Source organism: Pristiophorus japonicus, chromosome 2 (assembly GCF_044704955.1).
Source record: "Pristiophorus japonicus isolate sPriJap1 chromosome 2, sPriJap1.hap1, whole genome shotgun sequence".
NCBI classification, from domain to species: Eukaryota; Metazoa; Chordata; class Chondrichthyes; family Pristiophoridae; genus Pristiophorus; species Pristiophorus japonicus.
Window position 1 is genome coordinate 20,879,739 of NC_091978.1, and position 24,780 is coordinate 20,904,518.

General features: G+C 45.9%; 1 protein-coding gene across 1 annotated transcript in view; it reads right to left on the reverse strand.

Annotated features, from left to right (window-relative positions):
* slc4a11 (solute carrier family 4 member 11) overlaps positions 1-24,780 on the reverse strand; it is a 215,314-nt gene that overhangs the window by 146,222 nt on the left and 44,312 nt on the right. Inside the window, exon 3 of the mRNA XM_070861178.1 lies at positions 7,548-7,697. Within this exon, the coding sequence (XP_070717279.1) occupies positions 7,548-7,697 (150 nt within the window). The remainder of the gene's footprint in view (positions 1-7,547; positions 7,698-24,780) is intronic.

Sequence of the window (24,780 nt, forward strand, 5' to 3'; positions counted from 1 at the left end):
GCTCAACCGTGGCTCAACCGTAGCTAACAAGGGAAATTAAGGATAGTGTTAAAGCCAAGGAAGAGGCATATAAATTGGCCAGAAAAAGCAGCAAACCTGAGGACTGGGAGAAATTAAGCAGGAGGACAAAGGGTTTAATTAGGAGGGGAAAATAGAGTATGAGGGGAAGCTTGCTGGGAATATAAAAACTGACTGCAAAAGCTTCTATAGATATGTGAAGAGAAAAAGATTAGTGAAAACAAACGTAGGTCTTTTGCAGTCAGATTCAGATGAATTTATAATGGGGAACAAAGAAATGGTGGACCAGTTAAACAAATACTTTGGTTCTGTCTTCAGGAAGGAAGATACAAATAACCTTCCAGAAATACTAAGGGACCGAGGATCTAGTGAGAAGGAGAAACTGAAGGAAATCCTTATTAGGTGGGAAATTGTGTTAGGGAAATTGATTGGATTAAAGGCCAATAAATCTCCGGGGCCTGATAGTCTGCATCTCAGAGTGCTTCAGGAAGTAGCCCTAGAAATAGCGTATGCATTGGTGATCATTTTCTATCAGTCTATCGACTCTGGATCGGTTCCTATGGACTGGAGGGTAGCTAATGTAACACCACTTTTTAAGAAAGGAGGGAGAGAGAAAACGGGTAATTATAGACTGGTTAGTCTGACATGAGTAGTGGGGAAAATGTTGGAATCAATTATTAAAGATGAAATAGCAACACATTTGGAAAGCAGTGACGGGATCGGTCCAAGTCAGCATGGATTTATGAAAGGGAAATCCTGCTCGACAAATCTTCTAGAATTTTTCTGAGGATGTAACTAGTAGAGTGGACAAGGGAGAACCAGTGGATGTGGTGTATTTGAACTTTCAAAAGGCTTTTGACAAGGTCCCACACAAGAGATTGGTGTGCAAAATTAAAGCACATGGTATTGGGGGTAATGTACTGACATGGATAGAGAACTGGTTGGCAGACAGGAAGCAGAGAGTCGGGATAAATGGGTCCTTTTCAGAATGGCAACCAGAGACTAATGGGGTGCCGCAGGGCACAGTGCTGGGACCCCAGCTATTTACAATATACATCAATGATTTGGATGAGGGAATTGAGTGTAATATCTCCAAGTTTGCAGATGACACTAAGCTGGGTGGCGGTGTGAGCTGTGAGGGGGACGCTAAGAGGCTGCAGAGTGACTTAGACAGGTTAGGTGAGTGGGCAAATGCATGGCAGATGCAGTATAATGAGAATAAATGTGAGGTTATCCACTTTGGTGGCAAAAACACAAAGGCAGATTATCTGAATGGCGGCAGATTAGGAAAAGGGGAGGTGCAACGAGACCTGGGTGTCATGGTACATCAGTCATTGAAAGTTGGCATGGGTACAGCAGGCGGTGAAGGAGGCAAATGGTATGTTGGCCTTCATAGCTAGGGGATTTGATTATAGGAGCAGGGAGGTCTTACTGTAGTTGTACAGAGCCTTAGTGAGGCCTCACCTGGAATATGGTGTTCAATTTTGGTCTCCTAATCTGAGGATTGATGTTCTTGCTATTGAGAGAGTGCAGCAAAGGTTCACCAGACTGATTCCCGGGATGGCAGGACTGAATATGAGGAGAGACTGGATCGAGTGGGCCAGTGTGCACTGGAGTTTAGAAGGATGAGAGGGGATCTAATAGAAACATATAAAATTCTGACGGGACTGGACAGGTTAAATACAGGAAGAATGTTCCCAATGTTGGGGAGGTCCAGAACCAAGGTACACAGCCCAAGGATAAGGGGTAAGCCATTTAGGACCGAGATGAGGAGAAACTTCTTCCCTCAGAGGTGTTAACCTGTGGAATTCCCTCCTGCAGAGAGTTGTTGATGCCAGTTCACTGGATATATTCAAGAGGGAGTTAGATATGGCCCTTATGGCTAAAGGGATCAAGCGGTATGGAGAGAAAGCAGGAAAGGAGGACTGAGGGAATGATCAGCCATGATCTTATTGAATTGTGGTGCAGGATCGAAGGGCCGAATGGCCTACTCCTGCACATATTTTCTGTGTTTCTATAGGAGCATTGAGAAAAAAAAAATGACACCAAGCCACATAAGAAGCAATTGGCGCAGGTGATCAAAAGCTTGGTCAAAGAGGTATGTTTTAAGGAGCATCTTGAAGGAGGAAAGAGAGGTAGTGAGGTGGAGAGGTTTAGGCAGGGAGTTCCAGAACTTGAGGCCCAGACAACAGAAGGCACGGCCACCAATGGTTGAGTGATTATCAGGGATGCTCAAGAGGGAAGAATTCGAGGAGTGCAGATATCTCGGGGGGTGGGGGGCTTGTGGGGCTGAAGGAGATTAGAGAGATAGGGAGGATCGAGGCCATGGAGGGATTTGAAAATAATGAGAATTTTGAAATCGAGGCTTGCTTAATCGGAAGCCAATATCGGTTGGTGAGCACAGGGGTGATTGGCGAGTGGGACTGGGTGCGAGTTAGGACACGGGCAGCCGAGCTTTGAATGACATCTAGATTACATCGGGTATAATGTGTGTGGTCGGCCATTGAGGAATGCATTGGAGTCATCAAGTCTAGAGGATAGTCAACCAGATAACTTGCTTGAGTGGTGTTGGTTGGGGGATAAATGTTGGCCAGGACACCAGGAGAACTCCCCCTTGCTCCTCTTTGAGTTGTGCCACAGCTTCTTAAAACCTGCTGTGGTCCCAATTTAAACAGGACCAAAAGCTCACATCTAACCCCCATGTGCCACCTTCTAACCGTGGCAATAATTCAAAAAGGGACAGCAGTTTGCAATAAGCTACTGCGAGGTCAACATCGCCCTTGCACAAACAATCTCCCAACTTTCATAAACACTCCAACGGTCGGATCAATGAGACATTCTTCCAGAAGGAAGCTGTTCGTAGCCCAGGGTCCATTGACATCAAAGTTCTAAAATAAGCTATCTGATGTAGACTGTGGGTCAGCATTGTGCCTACAGACATAAAAAGGCCTGAAGAGTCAATCTAAGGAAATACAGCTCCATTGTGTACAGAATTATGCCTATCCACCAGAGACCTTTGGTCGCTGTATAGTGCTCTCTCAGGGATTCTTCGGCACCATTGCCAAGGTTCACCCACAGTCCCTTTTTCGAGTTAGCAAACAAGAATCACTGAGGGAGCTCCATAAAACAATGGCCCGCACAACACATTGAGCCATTATTCGAGTGGGGAGCCAGTGTGTTGAAGGTCAAAGCATTACACTGGGCTGCACTACTCACTTGAATCATTTAAAAAAAAAACCTTTAATTACATCCTCCTCTTAAATAAAAAAAACAACATTTGACGGGCCACCGTTTTGTAACAATAGACTTGTCGCCCAAGGACCTCCACCAATCAGAAGACGCAATCGAGAGGAGCCACAACGCCCTCAAGATTGGCTGGGTTTTGTTTGCTTCACGCAACTCCTCCACATAAACTAGAGGCGATCCTCGCATCAAGTCCCGCTCACCCCTGTGCTCGTTTACCTACATTGGCTCCCAGTTAAGCAACATCTCGATTTCAAAATTTTCAGCATTATTTTCAAATCCCTCCATGGCCTCACCCCTCCTTGTCGCTAAACTCACCTCCAGCCCCATAACTACACACCCCCCGCCACTCTCGAGATATCTGTGCTCCCCTAATTCTGCCCTCTTGAGCATCCCTGATTATAAAATCGCTCAACCATTGGTGGCCGTGCCTTCAGCTGCCTGGGCCCCAAGCTCTGGAACTCCCTGCCTAAACCTCTCTGTCTCTCTTTCCTCCTTCAAGACGCTCCTTAAAACCTACCTCTGACCACCCTCCAGCACCTTACCACGCAGCCATTCGTCACGTGCCAGGCTGAAACAGATTTCACCAATTTTTTCCCGGCCATGGGGACATCACAGCCAAGCCTGATACCATCTTCAACCAATGTCCAGACTATCATACTTAGCCAACAGGGGGAGCTGAAGCCATTGTAGCGGGTCCAAAACACAGTTCCACATGGCTCAGTTCCACAATTGATGGTACTTTTACTAACTATACCGTCAAGGCACTATTGATTGGACAGTCAACAGGTACCACAGGGATCACCATAATCAGTGCTAAATTTGGTTCAAAGTTACTTTGTGTACCTAAACTTTTCCCCTCTTCTATCCCTCCCAATTCTAAATACCCCCCATAATTAAACAATGCTATTTGTCTATTTCATTAATTCGAACCTGGATATTTATAAATAAGGTGAGTTTCATACTTATGGAGGCGAATCCACACACCACACATACCGGGGCAGAGGCAGAGCCACACACACACAGGCAGTGCCACACACACACAGGCAGAGCCACACAGTTCCTCACTGCAATGCTATGAAAGTGCAGTGGGAACAGAAATAAGCTCACATTTGATGGCCCCATGATTGATTACCCTGACACTGCCCATGTAGGCTCACATGAAGAATGAACCGTGAATGAGGTAGCAGCACCCAGAGGGGAGGGTATTCGGGTTCTTGACTCAGGTACTTGCCATTGTGGAGAGATAGGCCGAAAGGAAAGTAGGTGGGGTGGCTCTGTAACAAAGGAGGAGATCAATACAGTAGTAAGAAATGATTTTGGGCAGGAAGATCAAGATGTTGAATCAGTTTGGGTGGAGATAAGAAATAGCGAGGGAAAGAAGTCACAGGTGGGAGTAGGCTAAAGGCCCCCTTACAGTAGCTACACTGTAGGACAGAGTATAAATCATGGGGGCTTGTAAGAAAGGTACTGCAATAATCATGGGCGACTTTCATCTTCATATAGATTGGACAAATCAAATTGGCAAAGATAGCCCTGAGGATAAGCTTAGAGTGTATTTGGGACAGTTTCTTGGAACAATACATTGTGGCAGAGACTTAACAATTATTTTGTATCTGTCTTCACAGTAGAAGACATTAAAAGCATCCCGATAATAGAACAAAATCAGGGGGCGCAAAAGGGAGGAAGGAAATTTAAATAATTATCACTAGAGAAAAAGTACTCAGTAAAATAATGGGACTAAAGGTGGACAAGTCCCCTGGACCTGATGGCCTGCATCCTAGGGTCTTAAAAGAAGTGGTTGCAGAGATTGTGGCTGTATTATTGTAATTTACCAAAATTCCCTAGATTCTGCAGAGGTCCCAGCGGACTAGAAAACTGCAAATGTAACTCCCTATTAAAGAAAGGAGGGAGACAGAAAGCAGGAAACTTTCGACCAGTTAGTCCAACATCCGTCATTGGGAAAATGCTGGAATCCATTATGAAGGGAATAGTATCAGGACATTTAGAAAATCATAATACAATCAAGCAGAGTCAATATGGTTTTGTGAAGGGAAATCAAGTTTGACAAACTTAAGAGTTCTTGGAGGATGTAATAAGCAGAGTGGATAAAGGGGAACCAGTAGATGTAGTGCATTTGGAATTCCAAAAAGGCATTCGATAAAGTGCCACATAAAAAAGGTTACTGCACAAGATAAGAGCTCATGGCATTGGGAGCAATATATTAGTATGTATAGAGGATTGGCTAACTAACAGAAAACAGAGTCGGGATAAATGGATAATTTTTAGGTTGTCAAACTATAATTAGTGGGGTGCCACAGGGATCAGTGCTGGGGCCTCAACTATTTGCAATCTATATTAATGATTTGGATGAAGGGACCGAGTAAATTGTAGCCAAATTTGCTGAAAAGAGAGATAGGTGGGAAAGTAATTTGCGAGGAGGACACAAAGTCTGCAAAGGGATATAGATAGGTTAAGTGAGTGGGCAAAAATTTGGCAGATGGAGTATAATGTGGGAAGATGTAATGTTATCTGCTTTGGTAGGAAGAATAGAAAAGCAAAATATTATTTATTGGAAAGATACTGCAGAATGCTGCGGGAGAGAGAGATCTGGCTGTCTTTGTACATGAAATACAAAAAATTAGCATGCAGGTACAACAAATAATCAGGAAGGCAAATGAAATGTTGGCCTTTATTTTAAGGGGGAGAGAGAGAGAGAGAGTATAAAAGCAGAGAAGTAATGTTACAACTTTACAGGATGCTGTTAAGACCACACCTAAAGTACTGCATACAACTTTGGTCTTATTTGAGGAGGGATATACTTGCATGGAGGCAGTTCAGAGGTTGATTCCTGGGATAAAGGGGTTGTCTTATGGGGAAAGGTTGAGCCTGTACTCATTGGAGTTTAGAAGAATGAGAGGTGATCGTATTGAAAAGTACAAGATTCTGAGGGGGCTTGACAGGGTAGATGCCGAGAGGATGTTACCCCTCGTGGGGGAATCTAGAACTAGGGGGCATAGTTTCAGAATAAGGGTCGCCCATTTAAGACGGAGATAAGGAGGGATTTCTTCTCTGAGGGTCATGAATCTTTGGAATGATCTACCCCAGAGCTGTGGAGGCTGGGTCATTGAATATATTCAAGGTGGAGATGGATAGTTCAAGAATCTGTATGTGGAGTCAAAGGTCATGGGGAACAGGCAGGAAAGTAGATCAGATCAGCCATGATCTTATTGAATGGCACAGCAGGCTCGAGGGGCCCAGAGGGCCTACTCCTGCTCTTATTTCTTATGTTCTTATCCAAGTGCGGAGCTCCGTTTTATTTGGCTTGCACAAAGAGGACTTGGACAGATTGGAGTCATAGAACCATCCAGCCCTTGGTGCCTGTGTCAGCTCTTTGAAAGAGCTGTCCATTTAGTCCCACTCTCCCTGCTCTTTCCCCACAGCCCTGCATGGTTTTTTTTTTCCTGTTCAAGTAAATATAAGATTTCATTTTGAATCTGGAGATACCTTTAGCAGTTCAGTCAACACATTCTCAGTCGCACTGGCGTAAGTTGAAGTGCAGCTGCAAGTACCAATGGCCCCCATAACAAGCTCATGGTTTACAGGGCTGTCGTGATACCCACCCTCCTGTATGGCTCAGAGATGTGGACCAGATATGGTAGACACCTCAAATCGCTGGAGAAATACCACCAATGATGCCGCCGCAAGATCCTACAAATCTCCTGGGAGGACAGACGCACCAACGTTAGCATCCAAGACCAGGCCAACATCCTCAGCATCGAAGCACTGACCACACTCGACCAGCTCCGTTGGGCGGGCCACATTTGTCAGGCATGCGAACAGACTCCCAAAGCAAGCGCTCTACTCAGAACTCCTTCACGGCAAGCGAGCCCAAGGTGGGCAGTGGAAACGTTTCAAGGACACCCTCAAAGCCACCTTGATAAAATGCAATATCCCCACTGGCACCTGGGAGTCCCTGGCCTAAGACCGCCCTAAGTGGAGGAAGAGCATCCAGGAGGGCGCTGAGCACCTCGAGTCTCGTCACCAAAAGCATGCAGAGAACAAGCGCAGACAGCGGAAGGAGCATGTGGCAAACCAGACTCCCCACCCACCCTTTCCTCCAATGACTGTCTGCCCCACTTGTGACAGAGACTGTAATCCCCGTATTGGACTGTTCATTTTAGAGTGGAAGTGTGTCTTCCTCGATTCCGAGGGACTGCCTATGATGATTATAACAAATAAAAAATCTCCCCCTTGTACCAGATCACAACCCTTCCTGTACTCACCATCTGCATTTGGCTCCAGCTCCACATTCACGTTCACATAGAATCGCAGGCTGTCATCGGACATCGTTGATGCATTTACAGTCTCGTAACTTTCATCTGCACCATTCCCTCGGCCCTCGCTGCCTTCCTCACGCCCAGGTTTCATATCATCTAAAAAAAAGCAATAAAGTGGTGCATCAGCGAGGTTCTCGAGCGAGGCTGACCAACACCCGGGGCAGCTGCCAGCCACACTCGGGAACAGGTTTTCACTTTTGGGACAAGCAAAGTCAGTGCCCAGATCACGCCAGTCAACTAGGAGTTACCAACACTCGGATTATTCCTGTAAGGGTCATCACATGACCCCCTGCCTACAATCACCCCCCCCCCCCGCCCAACCACACTTCACATCCGCCATTGGTCAGCCATCACGTCCATCCTCAACCCCATCCATCAAAAAGTGTATAGACTCTTCATTACCAGATTAAATGATTTTCCATCAAGTCAAACAGCCTTCCACTTCCCCCACACCCACCATTTTGGAGCGATGTGTCACTTCCGTGGTGGCGGACAATTCAGCTGAGAGGATCCTGGATCCCGTTTGTCTGTAAAATCGAGAGCCAAAAGCCAGCACAGGTGATCCAGGATCTCAACAACTTGCATTTATATAGTGCCGTTGACATAGTAAAACGTTCCCAGGCACTCCACAGAATCATCCTAAAACAAAATTCAACATCGAGCAACATAAGGAGACATTGGGGCAGGTGATCAAAAGCTTGGTCAAAGAAGTAGGATTTAAGGAGCTTCTCAAAAGGAGAGAGATGCAGTGAGGTTTAGGGAGGGAATTCCAGAGCCCAGGGCCGAGGCAGCCGAAGGCTCCAAATTCTTTTCCGAACACATGGATAAATAGACAGTGTGGGATGGGGGCGTTTGAACTTTTATGATGTTGAGTGTTGTGTTGAATTGATGGCAAATTGGCCTATTTCCAACTCGCTTGAATCTGGAGTCACATGTAGGCCAGACCAGGTGGGGACAGCGGATTTCCTCCCTAGGGGGTGTTGGTGAACCAGATGGATTTTTCCGTCAATCCGGTATTTTCATAGTCACCATTGCTGACACTAGCTATTTATTCCGGATTTAATCGATTAACTGAATTTGAATTCCCCAGGTGCGAGTGCACGAGTGGATGTATAATATATTAGGATTAGGGACATGATCGGGGCCCAGGAGAGGCGCGAGTTCGGGGCCCGGAAGAGGCGAGGGCCCAGGGGCAGCACGGCCCAGCCCACACTGCAATGTGTGCGCACTAGGTCCGTGCAGCAGAGCTGGTCTCCAGTTGTCTTGGTTTACCCTTGCCACTGGACCAAGACAGAGTTCTGTCAAGCCTGTGTGGTGGCTGGTGTGCAATGGCCACCACATGTTAAAAAAATCCACGCACAGGCATCTTCCACCCTTCAAGATTTAGTTCAGGACCTGGAATATTAGGTCTTTCATTGAAACACCTGTGAACTTTCTGGCGTGGAAGCAAGTCATCCTCGACTTGAGGGACTGCCTATGATGATGATGACCCACCATTTTATTAATAAGCAAAGTGAGATTTTTTCTTTTAAAAACATAATTTTTAATTGCCCCTATGATTGCTCTCCTAGTTTGCCCACAGCAGTGTTCAGGAGATTAATTTTCAATCCCTGAAGACTCCAGAGTAATCCTGGAGGTGTTGGCAACCCTCGAGTCAAAGTGTCTATCCCTACAAGACGATTAGAAAAAAGCTCTTTAAAGTCCTCCACCCCCCTCCCCCACCCAATTGCAGGTGATGGGTGTTTAATAATAAAACCATACCCATGGTACAAATCACAGTACAGCAGCTCTTTACCAGTCATTGGTCTCTTTCTGTCCCCATCAACCCTCGAAATCCCGCACATTTCTGCCTCACAACCCCACCCCTTTCATGTTTGCGAGGAGCCACAGCTCTGTCTTCTCAATCCTGTGTGGCTGGGGTGTGGGAACAGTTATTCACATATTGCAATCGGGCCCAGTTAAGACACACCTGGTTTGTGGAATAGTGCCCAGCGACAGACACTGCCTTGAGAAAGAAAAATAACTAGCGCTTTTCACAACCTCCGAATGTCCCAAAGCTTTTTATAGCCAAAGTAGCACTTTTGTCGTGCAGTCACTGTTGTCATGTAGGAAACACGGCAGCCAATTTGCGCACAGCAAGCTCCCACAAACAGCACTGAGATAATGACCAGATTATCTGTTTTGTGCGATGTTGAGTGAGGGATAAATATTGGCCAAAAAGACACCAGGGATAACATTTATCTTATTCGTTTATGGGATGTGGCCGTCGCTGGCAAGACTGGCATTTATTGGCCATCCCCAATTGCCCTCGAAAGGGTGATGGTGAGCTGCTTTCTAGAACCGCTGCAGTCAGTGTTATTGCGTGTTAATGACTCCACGAGGCAGGGGTATGGTACTTAAACTGTAGTCCTTTATTGCATTTCCTAGAGTGAGGACACCAAGAGGTAAGCTCCCTTTTATACTGGGTTACCTGCAGTGTGCAGGTGACCATTAGGTCTCCAGCAGCAGCATCCTCTAGTGTACAGTTAAGGTGTGTACAGGGTGAAGGTACATTCAGTGTTACAGTAAATATAACATTACATCACAACATTGTAGGCATGCATACATAACATGTGGTGAAGGTACTCCCACAGTAGTGACTTGGTACAACAGTGAGGCATGCTGGGCCATTTCAGAGGGCAGTCAAGAGTTAACCACATTGCTATGGGACTGGAGTCACATATAGATGTTCGGGTCTCCATGCCAACTGCCTGCAAAGCGAGCTCAACACTCCGAAAAACATGGTTTTCTCCCTCCACCTCCACACCCCCCGCCAAATAAGCACTCAAAACACTTTTGCACAATTGTCATTAAATTCAAGGAAAACCCAACTCCACTGAATCCCATGGGAAAAGCCTGCACAGTGTACAAACAAGCAACTGGCACCGGGAAAGATGCCATTTGGTTTTAAAAGAGCCTTCTTGAGGGAAATGGCAATTTCCAACTCCTCCGGCACCACATTCCCCCACTGCTCCCCCTTCCACCCACCCACCGGATTTGTAAGAATGACGACTTGAGCTAAGTTGCACGGTTGTTAGATTGCAAGGCACCTTCCGAACAGGACGACTGCACACAATTTTATAAAGCACAGAGAGTTTGGTTTTTCGTGAAGTAACACATTCTTCTCCACAACGACAATGCGCTTTTGTTTTTAAAAACACAAAAGAAACACACTTATAGGGTTTTAATCCACGTGGCTTTGGTTGATGTAGGTCTGTCTTGTGGCCAGCTCTTCCTGTAGTGGAAACTGATCAGGGCACAAAAAAAAAACCACACACTACAGACATAAAGCAACACGGACACAGGCTGACAAGGAAACTCTCGCGCTCTCGCTCCCGCCCTCCCTCAGGGGAGAAGACACAAACCACACAAACAACACACACTGGCTATTTGGCTTGCAAGTTGTGTCACTCGCATTGCATAGAACCAAAGCAAAAGTGACATTTGGGATTATTATACTGCACCCTCAAAAAAGAGCACAGCAGATTGTGTCGCTGGCAGACAGCAGGGATTTCCTGTTTATTCTGCAAAAGCGCCTGGTCTTCAATAGGGTCAGCAGGGGAGGGAGAAGGGGCAGCACATTGAGCAAACCTCCAGCTTGAGTTTTTTTCTGTTATAGGCAAAGTGTACATGTCTGACATAGAATTAGGGCCAGATTTTCGACTTTGCTGATTTCAGGGCAGTAAAGTTTGCGCCCGGGAACAGTTTGTGCCTCAGTCAACAAAATTGGGCAGCTCGGCCCGGAGTGTGGGGCGGAGCACTGAGGGAGGCGTTGCACACCTCTCTTAGGGCGCTTGGCCGGCTGAGCATGGGAAAATCCCGAGCTAAACAACCGGCCTTGGAGCGCTCCGAGGGGACTGGGGGAAGAAAAAAAAAAAACCCCGAAAAAAAAGAGACCACCAATAAATAACCCACACCGCCACATGAATTGCCAAAAAAAAAAATCACATTTACCCAAGCGGAACATTAATTACCTCACTGCGACCGGTATAGGTCGGAACACATGTTTTCATGGGCAGTCCCAGCAGGACACGCTGCTGGGCGTACGGGTCGGGCGGGAGTCAAAAATGAAGTCGGTGTCGCAACCAGGGGCGTTGCACACTGGCTCGCCTCTTCTGGCCGGTAATGCTCTGCGCCCCGCCAAAGCCGTCCCGAAAACTCCGGCAGGGCGCTGGAACTGGCCGCCTGCCTGGAAGAGCTCACCGCCGCCATTGCCGGCCTCCCGTGGCAAAAGCGAGCCGAAAATGCAGCCCCGAGAGTCGACAGCACAGAAACATAGAAAATAGGTGCAGGAGTAGGCCATTCGGCCCTTCGAGCCTGCACCACCATTCAATGAGTTCATGGCACACCATGCAACTTCAGTACCCCATTCCTGGCCATACCCCTTGGTCCCTCTAGTAGTAAGGACTACATCCAATTCCTTTTTGAATATATTTAGTGAATTGGCCTCAACAACTTTCTGTGGTAGAGAATTCCACAGGTTCACCACTCTCTGGGTGAAGAAGTTTCTCCTCATCTCAGTCCTAAATGGCTTACCCCTTATCCTTAGACTGTGACCCCTGGTTCTGGACATCCCCAACATTGGGAACATTCTTCCTGCATCTAACCTGTCTAAACCCGTCAGAATTTTAAACGTTTCTATGAGGTCCCCTCTCATTCTTCTGAACTCCAGTGAATACAAGCCCAGTTGATCCAGACTTTGATAGATCAGTCCTGCCATCCCGGGAATCAGTCTGGTGAACCTTCGCTGCACTCCCTCAATAGCAAGAATGTCCTTCCTCAAGTTAGGAGACCAAAACTGTACACAATACTCCAGATGTGGCCTCACCAAGGCCCTGTACAACTGTAGTAACACCTCCCTGCCCCTGTACTCAAATGCCCGCGCGATGAAGGCCAACATGCCATTTGCTTTCTTAACCGCCTGCTGTACCTGCATGCCAACCTTCAATGACTGATGTACCATGACACCCAGGTCTCATTGCACCTCCCCTTTTCCTAATCGGTCACCATTCAGATAATAGACTATCTCTGTTTTTACTATCAAAGTGGATAACCTCACATTTATCCACATTATACTTCATCTGCCATGCATTTGCCCACTCTCCTAACCTATCCAAGTCGCTCTGCAGCCTCACAGCATCCTCCTCGCAACTCACACTGCCACCCAACTTAGTGTCATCCGCAAATTTGGAGATACTACATTTAATCCCCTCGTCTAAATCATTAATGTACAATGTAAACAGCTGGGGCCCCAGCACAGAACCTTGCGGTACCCCACTAGTCACTGCCTGCCATTCTGAAAAGTTCGAATTTACTCCTACTCTTTGCTTCCTGTCTGCCAACCAGTTCTCAATCCACGTCAGCACACTACCCCCAATCCCATGTGCTCTAACTTTGCACATTAATCTCATGTGTGGGACCTTGTCGAAAGCCTTCTGAAAGTCCAAATACACCACATTAACTGGTTCTCCCTTGTCCACTCTACTGGAAACATCCTCAAAAAATTCCAGAAGATTTGTTAAACATGATTTCCCTTTCACAAATCCATGCTGACTTGGACCGATCATGTCACCTCTTTCCAAATGCGCTGCTATGACATCCTTAATAATTGATTCCATCATTTTACCCACTACCGATGTCAGGCTGACCGGTCTATAATTCCCTGTTTTCTCTCTCCCTCCTTTCTTAAAAAGTGGGGTTACATTGGCTACCCTCCACTCGGTAGGAACTGATCCAGAGTCAGTGGAATGTTGGAAAATGAATGTCAACGCATCCGCTATTTCCAAGGCCACCTCCTTAAATACTCTGGGATGCAGTCCATCAGGCCCTGGGGAATACCCTTGGATGTTGAGTTCCCAGCTCTGATCATCCTGGAGCCACATCTCTGTAATCACATTATATCTGTTAACATCTATTTGCACAGTTAATTCATCCACCTTATTACGGATACTCCTTGCATTGAGACACAAAGCCTTCAGGCTTGTTTTTTTTTTTAAAAAAACACCCTTTGTCCTTTCAGAATTATGATGTAGTGTGGCCCTTTTTGTTTCTTGCCTTTGTTTACTCGGCCTACCACTATTGCTTTTTACCTTTTTACCATCTGTTTCTGACTCCATATTATTTCGCCCTGTCTCGCTGCATAGGTTCCCATCCCCCTGCCATATTAGTTTAAACACTCCCGAACTGCATCAGCAAATATTACCCCTAGGACATCAGTTCCAGTCCTGCCCAAGTGCAAACCGTCCGTTTTGTACAGGTCCCACTTCCCCCAGAACTGGTTCCAATGTCCCAGGAATTTGAATCCCTCCCTCTCGCACCACTGCTCAAGCCACGTATTTATTCTAACTATCCTGCTCCCTCTCCTCTGAAACAGGCCATTCAGCCCATGCCAGCATTTTATGGTCGACACGAGCCTGCTTCCACCCCTCCACATCTAACCCCATCAGCATATTCTTCTAGTGCTTTCTCCCTCATGTACACATCTAGCTTCCCCTGAAATGCATCGATGCGGCTCGCCTCAACTACTCCACATGGCAGAGTGTTACACCACCTCACCAATCTTTGGGCTAAATAAGTTTCTCGTGAATTCCCTATTGGATTTATTGGTGACCAACCGTGTATTTATGCCCACTAGTTTTGGTGGTCTCTCCCACAATTTTGAAATTGTGCTTCCGATTCTTGAGTCCCGATCGTTGATGCAAATTGTGCACAGCTGTGTTGTCAGCACCGATCCTTGCGGAACGCCGCTTCCCACCTTTTGCCAGTCGGAGTAGCTTCCCTTAATGCCTACTTTAATTGGGTACATTTTAAGCTATCTCAAAGTATGGAATACTCCACCTGTTCCATTGAGAAATACTTTCACTTATTTAAAAAGAAAATCATTTTACACAGATTGAGTGCAGGTACTTATTGTAAGCGGACATTCCAACCCCCCCCCCCCCTCAGTACAATTCCACAACAGCCAAGAGATAATCGGCCAGTTGCATTTGCTTTTTTGGTTACAGTAAGGGAGGGATGTTGGCCAGCGAAGCAGAGAATGCCTTGCTCTTCTCGGAATAGTGCTGTGGGACTGAAGAACATCCTTTGATCGCTCGTGCAGACCCAATTGGATTAAAATGGAAGGAGCAAAATCTCAAATTGACCACGGCAACTTTGAAGCCCTCCCCCCACCCCACTAGATGTCATCAATGCTTTGATCTATTCCATGGTATTCAATTCAAATGTCAAGGAGTCCTTGGTTTGATTAATTTGGGGTGGAGAAAGAGAAAAAAGGAACCAAATGGAACTACCTTTCTTCAAAAACAAACAAGGTGGATGCAGAGAGGATGTTTCCCCTGATGGGGTAGACTAGAACTAGGGGGCACAATCTTAGAATAAGGGGCCGCCCATTTAAAACTGAGATGAGGAGGAATTTCTTCTCTGAGGGTTGTAAATCTGTGGAATTCGCTGCCTCAGAGAGCTGTGGAAGCTGGGACAATTCAATAAATTTGAGACAGAAATAGACAGTTTCTTAAACGATAAGGGGAGCGGGCAGGGAAATGGAGCTGAGTCCATGATCAGATCAGTCATGATCTTATTTGAATGGCGGAGCAGGCTCGAGGGGCCGTATGGCCTACTCCTGCTCCTATTTATGTTCTTATGCTTGCTGGCAGATATCCCAGCAGCCTTTTGGTTAATTAGTTGAATTCGAGCTTCACCTATCAGAAGTACTCAAACATTTTTACTTCACAAAATACACACATGCTCAGAAGGTGGTCGGGCAAGTTGAGAAGGTGCTCAGAAAGCATATGGGTTAAGTTGGATTTATAAATAGAGGAACAGAATATAAAAGCAAAGAGATGGTTATATCTCAAATAAAGCAATGTGACTGAGTACTGCAGACTTGAGTAAGTGTGACCTTAGTCTCTTTATTCTGACTCTAGAGTGCTGGCACAGCATGGGAGGCCTGCTTATATGCAGTGCTCCCAAGGGATCCCTTGGGACTCCAACTGATGCGCCCTCTGGTGGCAGCAGAATGCTGGTTACAAGGTGTTGCATACATAACAGATCGTGCGAGAACTTTATAAATCACTGGTTGTTATGTCTCAGCTGGACTATTGTGGACAATTTTGGGCACCACGTCAGGAAAGGTGTAAAGGCATTAGAAAGGGCACAGAGGAAATTCACCAGGATGTTGCCAGAGATGAGGGACTTCAGTTATAAAGGAGAGGTTGGAAAAGTTAGGACTGCTCTCCTTGGAACCGAGGTGGTCAAGAGTTGACCTTTTAGAGGTTTTCATCGAATAGGGAAAAAAAATTTGCTCTGGTGAGTGGGTCAATAAGTAGAGGTCATAGGTTAAAAATCATTGGAAAAAGACCTAGTGGGGAGATGAGAAGACATTTTTTCCCACTCACAGTCGTCGAGATCTGTAATGCTCTACCTGAAAAGGTGACAGAAGCCAATTCCATAAATAATTTTGGAAGAGAGTTGGACAGGTACTTGAGGACGAATGACTTAGAGCTTCGGACAAAAAGCAGGGATGCAGGACTAATTACCACTGCTCTTTCAAAGAGCCAGCACAGGCTCGACAGGCCATGCTGGAAGTTTCTCTGAATATATAACCACATTGGCTCAAAGAAATCCAAAATCAGACTGGATTTATTTGCTGGCTGTTGTGCTTTGTTGTATAACCTGTACACACCCCTGGTGGTGTACGCACAAAAAGCAGTGGATGAATCTTCAATGAAAAAGTACTTCGATTCATCAACTCCACCCAATCTTCCGCTTTGGACCCGCCCATCCTTTCCCCTTCACTATGTCTCGGGAGTTACTTGACTTGCATACAAAAATCAGCCCCTCATGTTTAAAATAGCCAAGCAGTTCAGTACAAAAGATGCAGCACCAGGTATCACTGCCTCCTTTGAGTCTAGGACACCAAATGTCGAGATCCGCAAGCACATTGGGGAGGTACCAAGAGGAGCCTGTATAATTTCTGGAGGATGATGAGCAGACTCTTTCCAGGTACTCAATATATCACGACCATCACCATGCTGTTCTTTTATATCCAGCTGAAGATCACAGGAAGGTATCAAAGTTTGAAAAGGACTGATGTGTGTTTATATTGCACCTTTTTTGACAGTGTAAACTGTGGCTCAGTGGGTAGCACCCTCGCCTCCAAGTCAGAAGGTTGTGGGTTCAAGTCCCACTCCAGGAACTTGAGCACATAAATCTAGGCTGACACTGTAGTGCAGTGCTGAGGGTGTGCTGCACTGTTAGAGGTGCTAACTTTTGGATGAGATGTTAAACCAAGGCCCCGTCCGCCCCCTCGGGTGGACGCAAAAGATCCCATGGCACTATTTCGAAGAGGAGCAGGGGAGTTATCCCGTGTCCTGGCCAATCTTTTAGAAAAGGATCCTCTTGGGAAGAGTGATCATAGCATGGTAGAATTTCATATTCAGTCTGAGGGTGAGAAAGCTACATCTCAAACTAGTGTCCTGAACTTAAATAAAGGTATGAAGGCAGAGTTGGTTAAAGTGGACTGCGGAAATAGATTAAAAGGGTAAGACTGTAGAAAAGAAGTGGCAAACATTTAAGGAGATATTTCATAACTCTCAGCAAAGATATATTCGTGAGAAAGACAGATGCCACGAGAAGGGTGAACCATCCTTGGCTAACTAAGGAAAATTTTAGAAACAAGAGAGAGAGAGAGAGAAAAGAGAGAGAGAAAAGAAAAAAAGGAGAGAGAGAGAGAGAGAGATAGAGAGAGAGAGAAAAGAGATAGAGAGAGAGAAAAGAGATAGAGAGAGAGAGAGAGAAAAGAGAGAGAGAGAGAGAGAAAAGGAGAGAGAGAAGAGAGAGAGAGAGAGAGAGAGAGAGAGAGAGAGAGAGAGAGAGAGAAGAGAGAGAGAGAGAGAGGGGAGAGAGAAAAGGGAGAGAGAAAAGGAGAGAGAGAGAAAAGAGAGAGAGAGAGAAAAGAGAGTAAACTAACAAGAAATATAAAAAGACTGCTTCTACAGATATATAAAAAGGAAGCAAGTAGCTAAAATAAACATTGGTTACTTAGAGGATGAGACTGGGGAATTAATAATGGGGAATAGGGAAATGGCAGAAACTCTGAACAAATATTTTATATCGGTCTTCATGGTAGAAGATACCAAAAGCATCCCAATAATTGATAATCAGGGGGCTATGGGGGGTGGGGGTGGGGGACTTAAAACAATCAGTATTACTAAAGATAAAGTACTGTACTAGGCAAACTACTGGGACTAAATGGGGGGAGACTAGAACTAGAGGGCATGATTTTAGAATAAGTGGCCGCCCATTTAAAACTGAGATGAGGAGAAATTTCTTCTGAGGGTTGTAAATCTGTGGAATTCTCTGCCCCAAAGCTGTGGAATGTGAGATATTGAATAAATTTAAGACAGAAATAGACAGTTTCTTAAACAATAAGGGGTTATGGGGAGCTGGCAGGGAGGTGGAGCTGAGTCCGTGATCAGATCAGCCATGATCTTATTGAATGGCGGAGCAGGCTCGAGGGGCCGTAAGGCTTACTCCTGTTCTTATTTCTTATGTTCTTATGTTCCTGTGCTAAATGGTATATACTTCAATGCAAGGAGTATAGCGAATAAGGCGGATGAGCTGAGAGCAGAGGTAGACACTTGGGAGTATGATATTATAGCCATTACAGTGACATGGCTGAAAGAGGGGCAGGTTTGGCAGCTCAATATTCCTGGTTACAGGATTTTTAGACACGAGAGAGAGGGGGATAAAAAGGGCTCGCAGTATTGATTAAAGAAACTATTACAGCTATGAGGAGAGATATGATATGTTAAAGGGATCAAATGAGGCCATATGGGTCGAACTGAAAAATAAAAAAAGAGGCGATCACACTGCTGGGCGTGAATTATAGACCCCCAAACAGTGGGAGGGAGATAGAATAGCAAATATGTAGGCAGATTTCTGTGAAGTCCAAAAACCATAGGCAGTAATAGTAGGGGATTTCAACTATCCCAATATTGATTGGGACAAATATAATGTGAAGGGTATAGAGGGGTCAGATTTCCTAAAATGCATGGAAGAGAACTTTTTTTAGTCAGTATGTAACAAACCCAACATGGGTGGGGTGGTTTTGGATTTAGTTTTGGGGAATGAAGCTGGGCAGGTGGAAGGGGCATCAGTGGGAGAGCACTTGAGTGCCAGTGACCATAATTCAGTCAGATTCAAGTTAGTTATGGATAAGGATAAGGATAGACCAAGAATAAAAGTCCCAAATTGGGGAAAAACTAACTTTGCTAAGTTGAGAAGTAATTTGGCCACAGTAGACTGGAAACAACCACTTGTAGGTAAATCAGTGTCGGAACAGTGGGAGGCATTCAAGGAGGAGATCTGGAGGGCTCAGGCCAAACATGTGCCCTTAAAGAAAAAGGCTGGGAATGACAATTCTAGAGCCCTTTGGATGTCTAGTGACTTACAGGGCAGGATAAAGAAAAAAAGGGAAGCTTGTGTCATATTCCGATGTAAATATTGTAGAATCTCTGGAGGAATAATAATAAGTTCACAGGTGAAATTGAAAAGGATGTTAGGAATGCTATGAGAGAGCATGAAAAATTCTTGGCAAGTAAAATCAAAGAAAACCCAAAGATGTTCTATAAATATATTAAGAGCAAGTGGATAACTAAAGAAAGGGTAGGACCTATTAGAGATCATGAGAGTAATCTGTGGGTGGAGGCAGAAGATGTGGGTATGCTTCTTAATGAATACTTTGTGTTTTTTTTTTCCCCACAAAGGAAAGGGGCAATGTAGATACTGCTATCGAGGAGGAGTGCGATACTCTGGATGAAATATACATAGTGAGAGGAGGTTTTGGCAGCTTTGAAAGTGGATAAGTCCCCAGGCCCGGATAAAATGCATCCCAGGCTGTTGAGCGAAGCAAGAGAGGATAGAGTAGAGGCTTTGACCATCATTTTCCAGTCCTCTTTGGATTCAGGTATGGTGCCTGAGGACTGGAGGATTGCTAATGTAGTACCCTTGTTTAAGAAGGAAGAAAGGGATAGGCCGAGTAATTACAGGCCTGTCAGCCTAACCTCAGTGGTGGGAAAATTATTGGAAAAAATCCTGAAGGACAGGATAATTCTACATTTAGAAAGGCAAGGATTAATCAGGGACAGTCAGCATGAATTTGTTAAGGGAAAATTGTGTTTGACTAACCTGTTTTAATTTTTCGAGGTGGTAACCAGGAGGGTCAATGAGGGTAGTGCATACAATGTAGTGTATATGGACTTCAGCAAAGCTTTTGATAAGGTCCCACATGGTAGACTAGTCATGAAGGTAAAAGCCCATGAGATCCAGGGCACAGTGGCAAGTTGGATCCAAGATTGGCTTAGAGGTAGGAAGCAAAGGGTAATGATTGATGGATGTTTTTATGACTGGAAGGATGTTTCCAGGGGGCTCCACAGGGCTCAGTACTGGGTCCCTTGCTTTCTGTGGTATACATCAATGATCTAGATTTGAATATTTGATGAAAAGGTTTGCAGATGACACTGAAATTGGCTGTATGATTGAAGAAGTAGTAGTAAGTCATGGACTGCAGGAGGATATCAATCTACTGGTCAGGTGGGCAGAACAGTGGCAAATGAAATTTAATTCAGAGAAGTGTGAGGTAATATACTTGGGGAGGGCCAATAAGGAAAGGGTATACACATTAAGCGTTAGGCCACTTAATAGTGTAGATGAACAAAGGGACCTTGGAGTGTTTGTCCACAGATCCCTGAAAGTAGCAGGCTAGGTGGATAAGATGGTTAAGAAGGCCTAAGGAATGCTTGCCTTTATTGGCCAAGGCTTGGAATACAAGAGCAGGGAGGTTATGCTTAAATTGTATAATACACTGGTTAGGCCACAGCTGGAATACTGCGTGCAGTTCTGGTCCATGTATTATAGGAAGGTCGTGATTGCACTGGAGAGGGTGCAGAGGAGATTTACGAGGATGCTGGCTGGAATGGAGAATCTTAGCTATGAGGGCAGATTGGATAGGCTGGGGTTTGTTCTCATTGGAATAGAGGAGGCTGAGGGGAGACCTCATGAGGTATATAAATTTTTGAGGGGTCTGGATATAGTAGATAGCAAGGCCCTATTTCCCTTGGTGAAGGGGTTAATTACGAGGGGCATAGGTTTAAGGTGGCTGGTGGAAGGTTTAGAGGGGACTTGAGAGGAAGCTTCTTCACGCAAAGGGTTTTGGGGATCTGGAACTCACTGCCTGGAAGGGTGGTGGAGGCAGAAACCCTCACCACATTTAAAAGCTGCTTGGATGGGCACTTGAAGTGCCACAACCTGCAGGGTTACGGACCGAGAGCTGGAATGTGGGATTAGATGGATCATATCATAGGCAGTCCCTCGAACGAGGATGACTCACTTCCACAAGAGTTCACAGGTGTTTCAATGAAGGACCCGATGTTCCAGTCCTGAACTCCAGTTGAGGGGGTGGAAGATGCCTGTGCGTGGATTTTTTTAACGTGTGGTGACCGTTGCACATCAGCCACCACACGGGCTTGACGGAGCTAGGCCTTTATCCAATGGCAAGGATTAACCAGGACGACTGGAGACCTGCTCTGCTGCCCGGGCCATTTCAGAGTCTGGAGTCACATATTAGGGCCAAGCCAGGCGAGGATGGCAGATTTCCTTCCAAACGATGGGTTTTCAGCGACAATCTGGTAGTTTCATGGGTCATTACTGATACGAGCTTTTAAAATTTAACAATTTAAATTCAGTGGTGAGATTTGAACTCGCTTCTCTGGATTATTACTCCACGCCTCTGGATTACTACCAGCATATAAAGAAAGACTTGCATTTATATAGCGCCTTTCACGACCGCCGGATGTCTCAAAAGTGCTTTACAGCCAATTTAGTACTTGGACTGTAGTCACTGTTGCAATGTGGGAAACACGGCAGTCAACTTGCGCACAGCAAGCTCCCACAAACAGCAATGGTGATAATGGCCAGATAATCTGTTTTTATGTTATGTTGATTGAGATATAAATATTGGCCGGGACATCGGAGGATAACTCCCCTGCTCTTCTTCGAAATAGTGCCATGGGATCTTTTACGTCCATCCGAGGGGGCAGACGGGGCCTCGGTTTAAATGTCTCATCCAAAAGATGGCACCTCTGACAGTGCAATGCTCCCACAGCACTGCACTGGAGTGTCAGCCTGGATTTTTTATCTGCTCAAGTCCCTGGAGTGGGACTTGAACCCACAACCTTCTGACTCAGAGGCACGTGTGCTACCCACTGAGCCACAGCTGACCCTATAACCACTATGCTACCCGTAACCCTTTGGTTTAATGTCTCATCAAAAAGGACAGCACCTCTGAATGCAGACACTCAGCACTACACTGAATGGCCAACCAAATTAGGTGCTTAAAGCAGAGAGAGTGCAGTTTGAAGCCACGGCCTTCTGACTGCAATTAACAGAGCCAAGCGCATACTTTACTACAGCACTTAAAGAAAAATGTCTCAACTGCCCACAGCGATATAGCATTAGCATTTCTAGGTGTGCATTCACTTCAGCAAGTGTCAAATATTTCAGATTACAAAGGTTACAGTGACCTAGCAACCCAGAGGTCACGAGTTCAAATCCCCAGCAAGTTGTGTTTTGAACACGTGAAATGTATGGGCTATAGTCAGAAATAAAATGACCGTGTTGTTAAAAACCCAACTGTTCACTAATGTTCTTCAGGGAATGGAACCTGCCCAGTCTGACCTCTGCCCGACTCCAGTCCCACACTATGGGCCCAAATTTGGCCAGTACAGATTTCTGGCGCAATCACCAGAGGTGCACCGCTTTTCTGGAACAAAAAGGGCGCCAAAATTCTTAAGGCCAAATTTGACCGCTCCCCAGCCTCTCCTCGATGGTGGCGCAGCGTGGCAACTGGATTCGGGGGCGGAGCCCAGTCCCGCGGCTGAAAACAGTGCCAGGACTTCTGCACATGCGTGCTAAAGTGTGCGTGCATGCGCAGTAGCTCCTCGCAGCCCGAATCTCTGCGACATCTGCAGGCTGTGCGGGAGGGGCCCAAAGCACGCCGCCCCTATCCCGGGCCAAATGGCCTGCCGCACAGGCCGGCCGCTGCCTTCCTGCGCTCACTTAGACCAGCCCAGGAGAGCAGGAGCTGGAGGAGCTGTCCCTAGCCCTGGCCATAGGGCTTGCCGGTGTGCTGCAGTCAGCGAGGTTGGCCTTTCTATTTTTTAGTAATTGATTTAGTTTTCATTTATTATTGCTAACATTGTGAAGGTGTTGTGATGAAGATGGTGTGATGATGTTGTGAAGGTGATTAGTGCATTTCAGCATCTCACTTTCCCCCAACCTCCGCCCCGCCGATCTCTGACTACCTGCGCTGATTTCTTATTTCATCGCAAGGTTTTTCAGAGCGGACACAAGTGGCCTCATACGCTGGCCTAAGTTAGCTTAGAGTAACTTTTAGCTGGCCAAAACAGGCATAAGTGCTTGGTAACAACCCATTTCGAAAAAAAAACCTAACTCACTCACTTACACTGGCACAGATTAAATGGGGAGAATTGCAATTTTTAAGTTACTCCAAAAATAATCTAGTTGCTCCAAAAAAAAAACAAACAGAGCAACTCCTGGGGAAATTTGGGCCCTACGTGATTAACTGGATGCCCCCAGGACTACAATGATTGGCCAATAAACACTGCCTTGTCAATGCCACAGGACAGCCCAAGAACAAATAAAAACACATAAGTGTGCAAGAGTTGCATACTCAGCTGTATGGAGGCCGGAGATCAGACACCTGCTGACTAACGGAGGTTGATGAACAGCAAGGAGGGTCATTCTGCAATACTCAAGTGGACACTCACCCAGAATCCTGGTGGGAATATTGTTAAACATTGGTAACTGTTATTTTGGGTCACAGAGTGTGGGCAGAAAAATTACATTTACTTGCTGGGGAGAGTGGGACAGAGACAAGGAGCAAATTAAATGGTGTCAGCTGTGGCTCAGTAGGTAGCACACTCGCCTCTGAGCCAGAAGGTTGTGGGTTCAAGTCCCATCCAAGGACTTGAGCACAGAGAAATCTAGGCTGACATGCCAATGCAGGGCTGAGGGAGTGCTGCACGGTCAGAGGTGCTGTCTTTCAGATGAGATGTTAAACCGAGGCCTCGTCTGCCCTCTCAAATGGACTTAAAAGATCCCATGGCACTATTTCGAAGAAGAACATGGAAGTTATCCCCGGTGTCCTGGCCACTATTTATCCTCAAACAACATTAAAAAAAACGCACATTATCTGGTCATTATCACATTGCTGTATGTGGGAGCTTGCTGTGTGTAAATTGGCTGCTGCGTTTCCTACATTACAACAGTGACTACACTCCAAAAGTACTTCATTGGCTGTATGGCACTTTGAGAGGTCTGGTGGTCGTGAAAGGCGCTATATAGATCCAAGTCTTTCTTTTAATTGTTAGCTTACCCACTCCAGGACAAGTGTGCTGACACAATTCAATGCTGCACTGTCTTTCAGATGAGATGTTAAACCGAGGCCTCGTGCTGTTCAGGTGGGCCGCAAAGATCCCCTGGTACTTTTTTAAAAAAATTTATTTGTTCACGGGGTGTGGGCGTCGCTGGCAAGGCCGGCATTTCTTGCCCTGCAGTCCGTGTGGTGAAGGTACTCCCACACTGCTCACTTTTGCTACAGCAGTTTGGTACAACTGTGAGGCTTGCAGAGGGCAGTTAAGAGTCAACCACTTTGCTGTGGGTCTGGAGTCACATATAGGCCAGACCGGGTAAGGATGGCAGATTTCCTTCCCTTAAAAAAAAAGGACATTAGTGAACCAAATGTTTTTTTCTGACAATCCGACAGCTTCATGGTCACCATTCCTGACACTAGCTCTTTAATGTCAGAGATTTATTTCATGAACTGAATTTAAATCCCCCCCCAGCTGCCGTGGTCAGATTATGAACTTACATCTCCGGATCATTAGTTCAGGCCTCTGGATTGCTAGCCCAGTAACACAACCACTTCGCTACTGTGCCCCAATCCATCAAACAGATTAACGGGTTGTTAATCCCTAAATCTCTCCACCTCTCTTTCCCCCTTTAAGATGCTCCATAAAACCTACTTTACCGATGAAGCTTGGTCAGCTACCCCAATATCTCC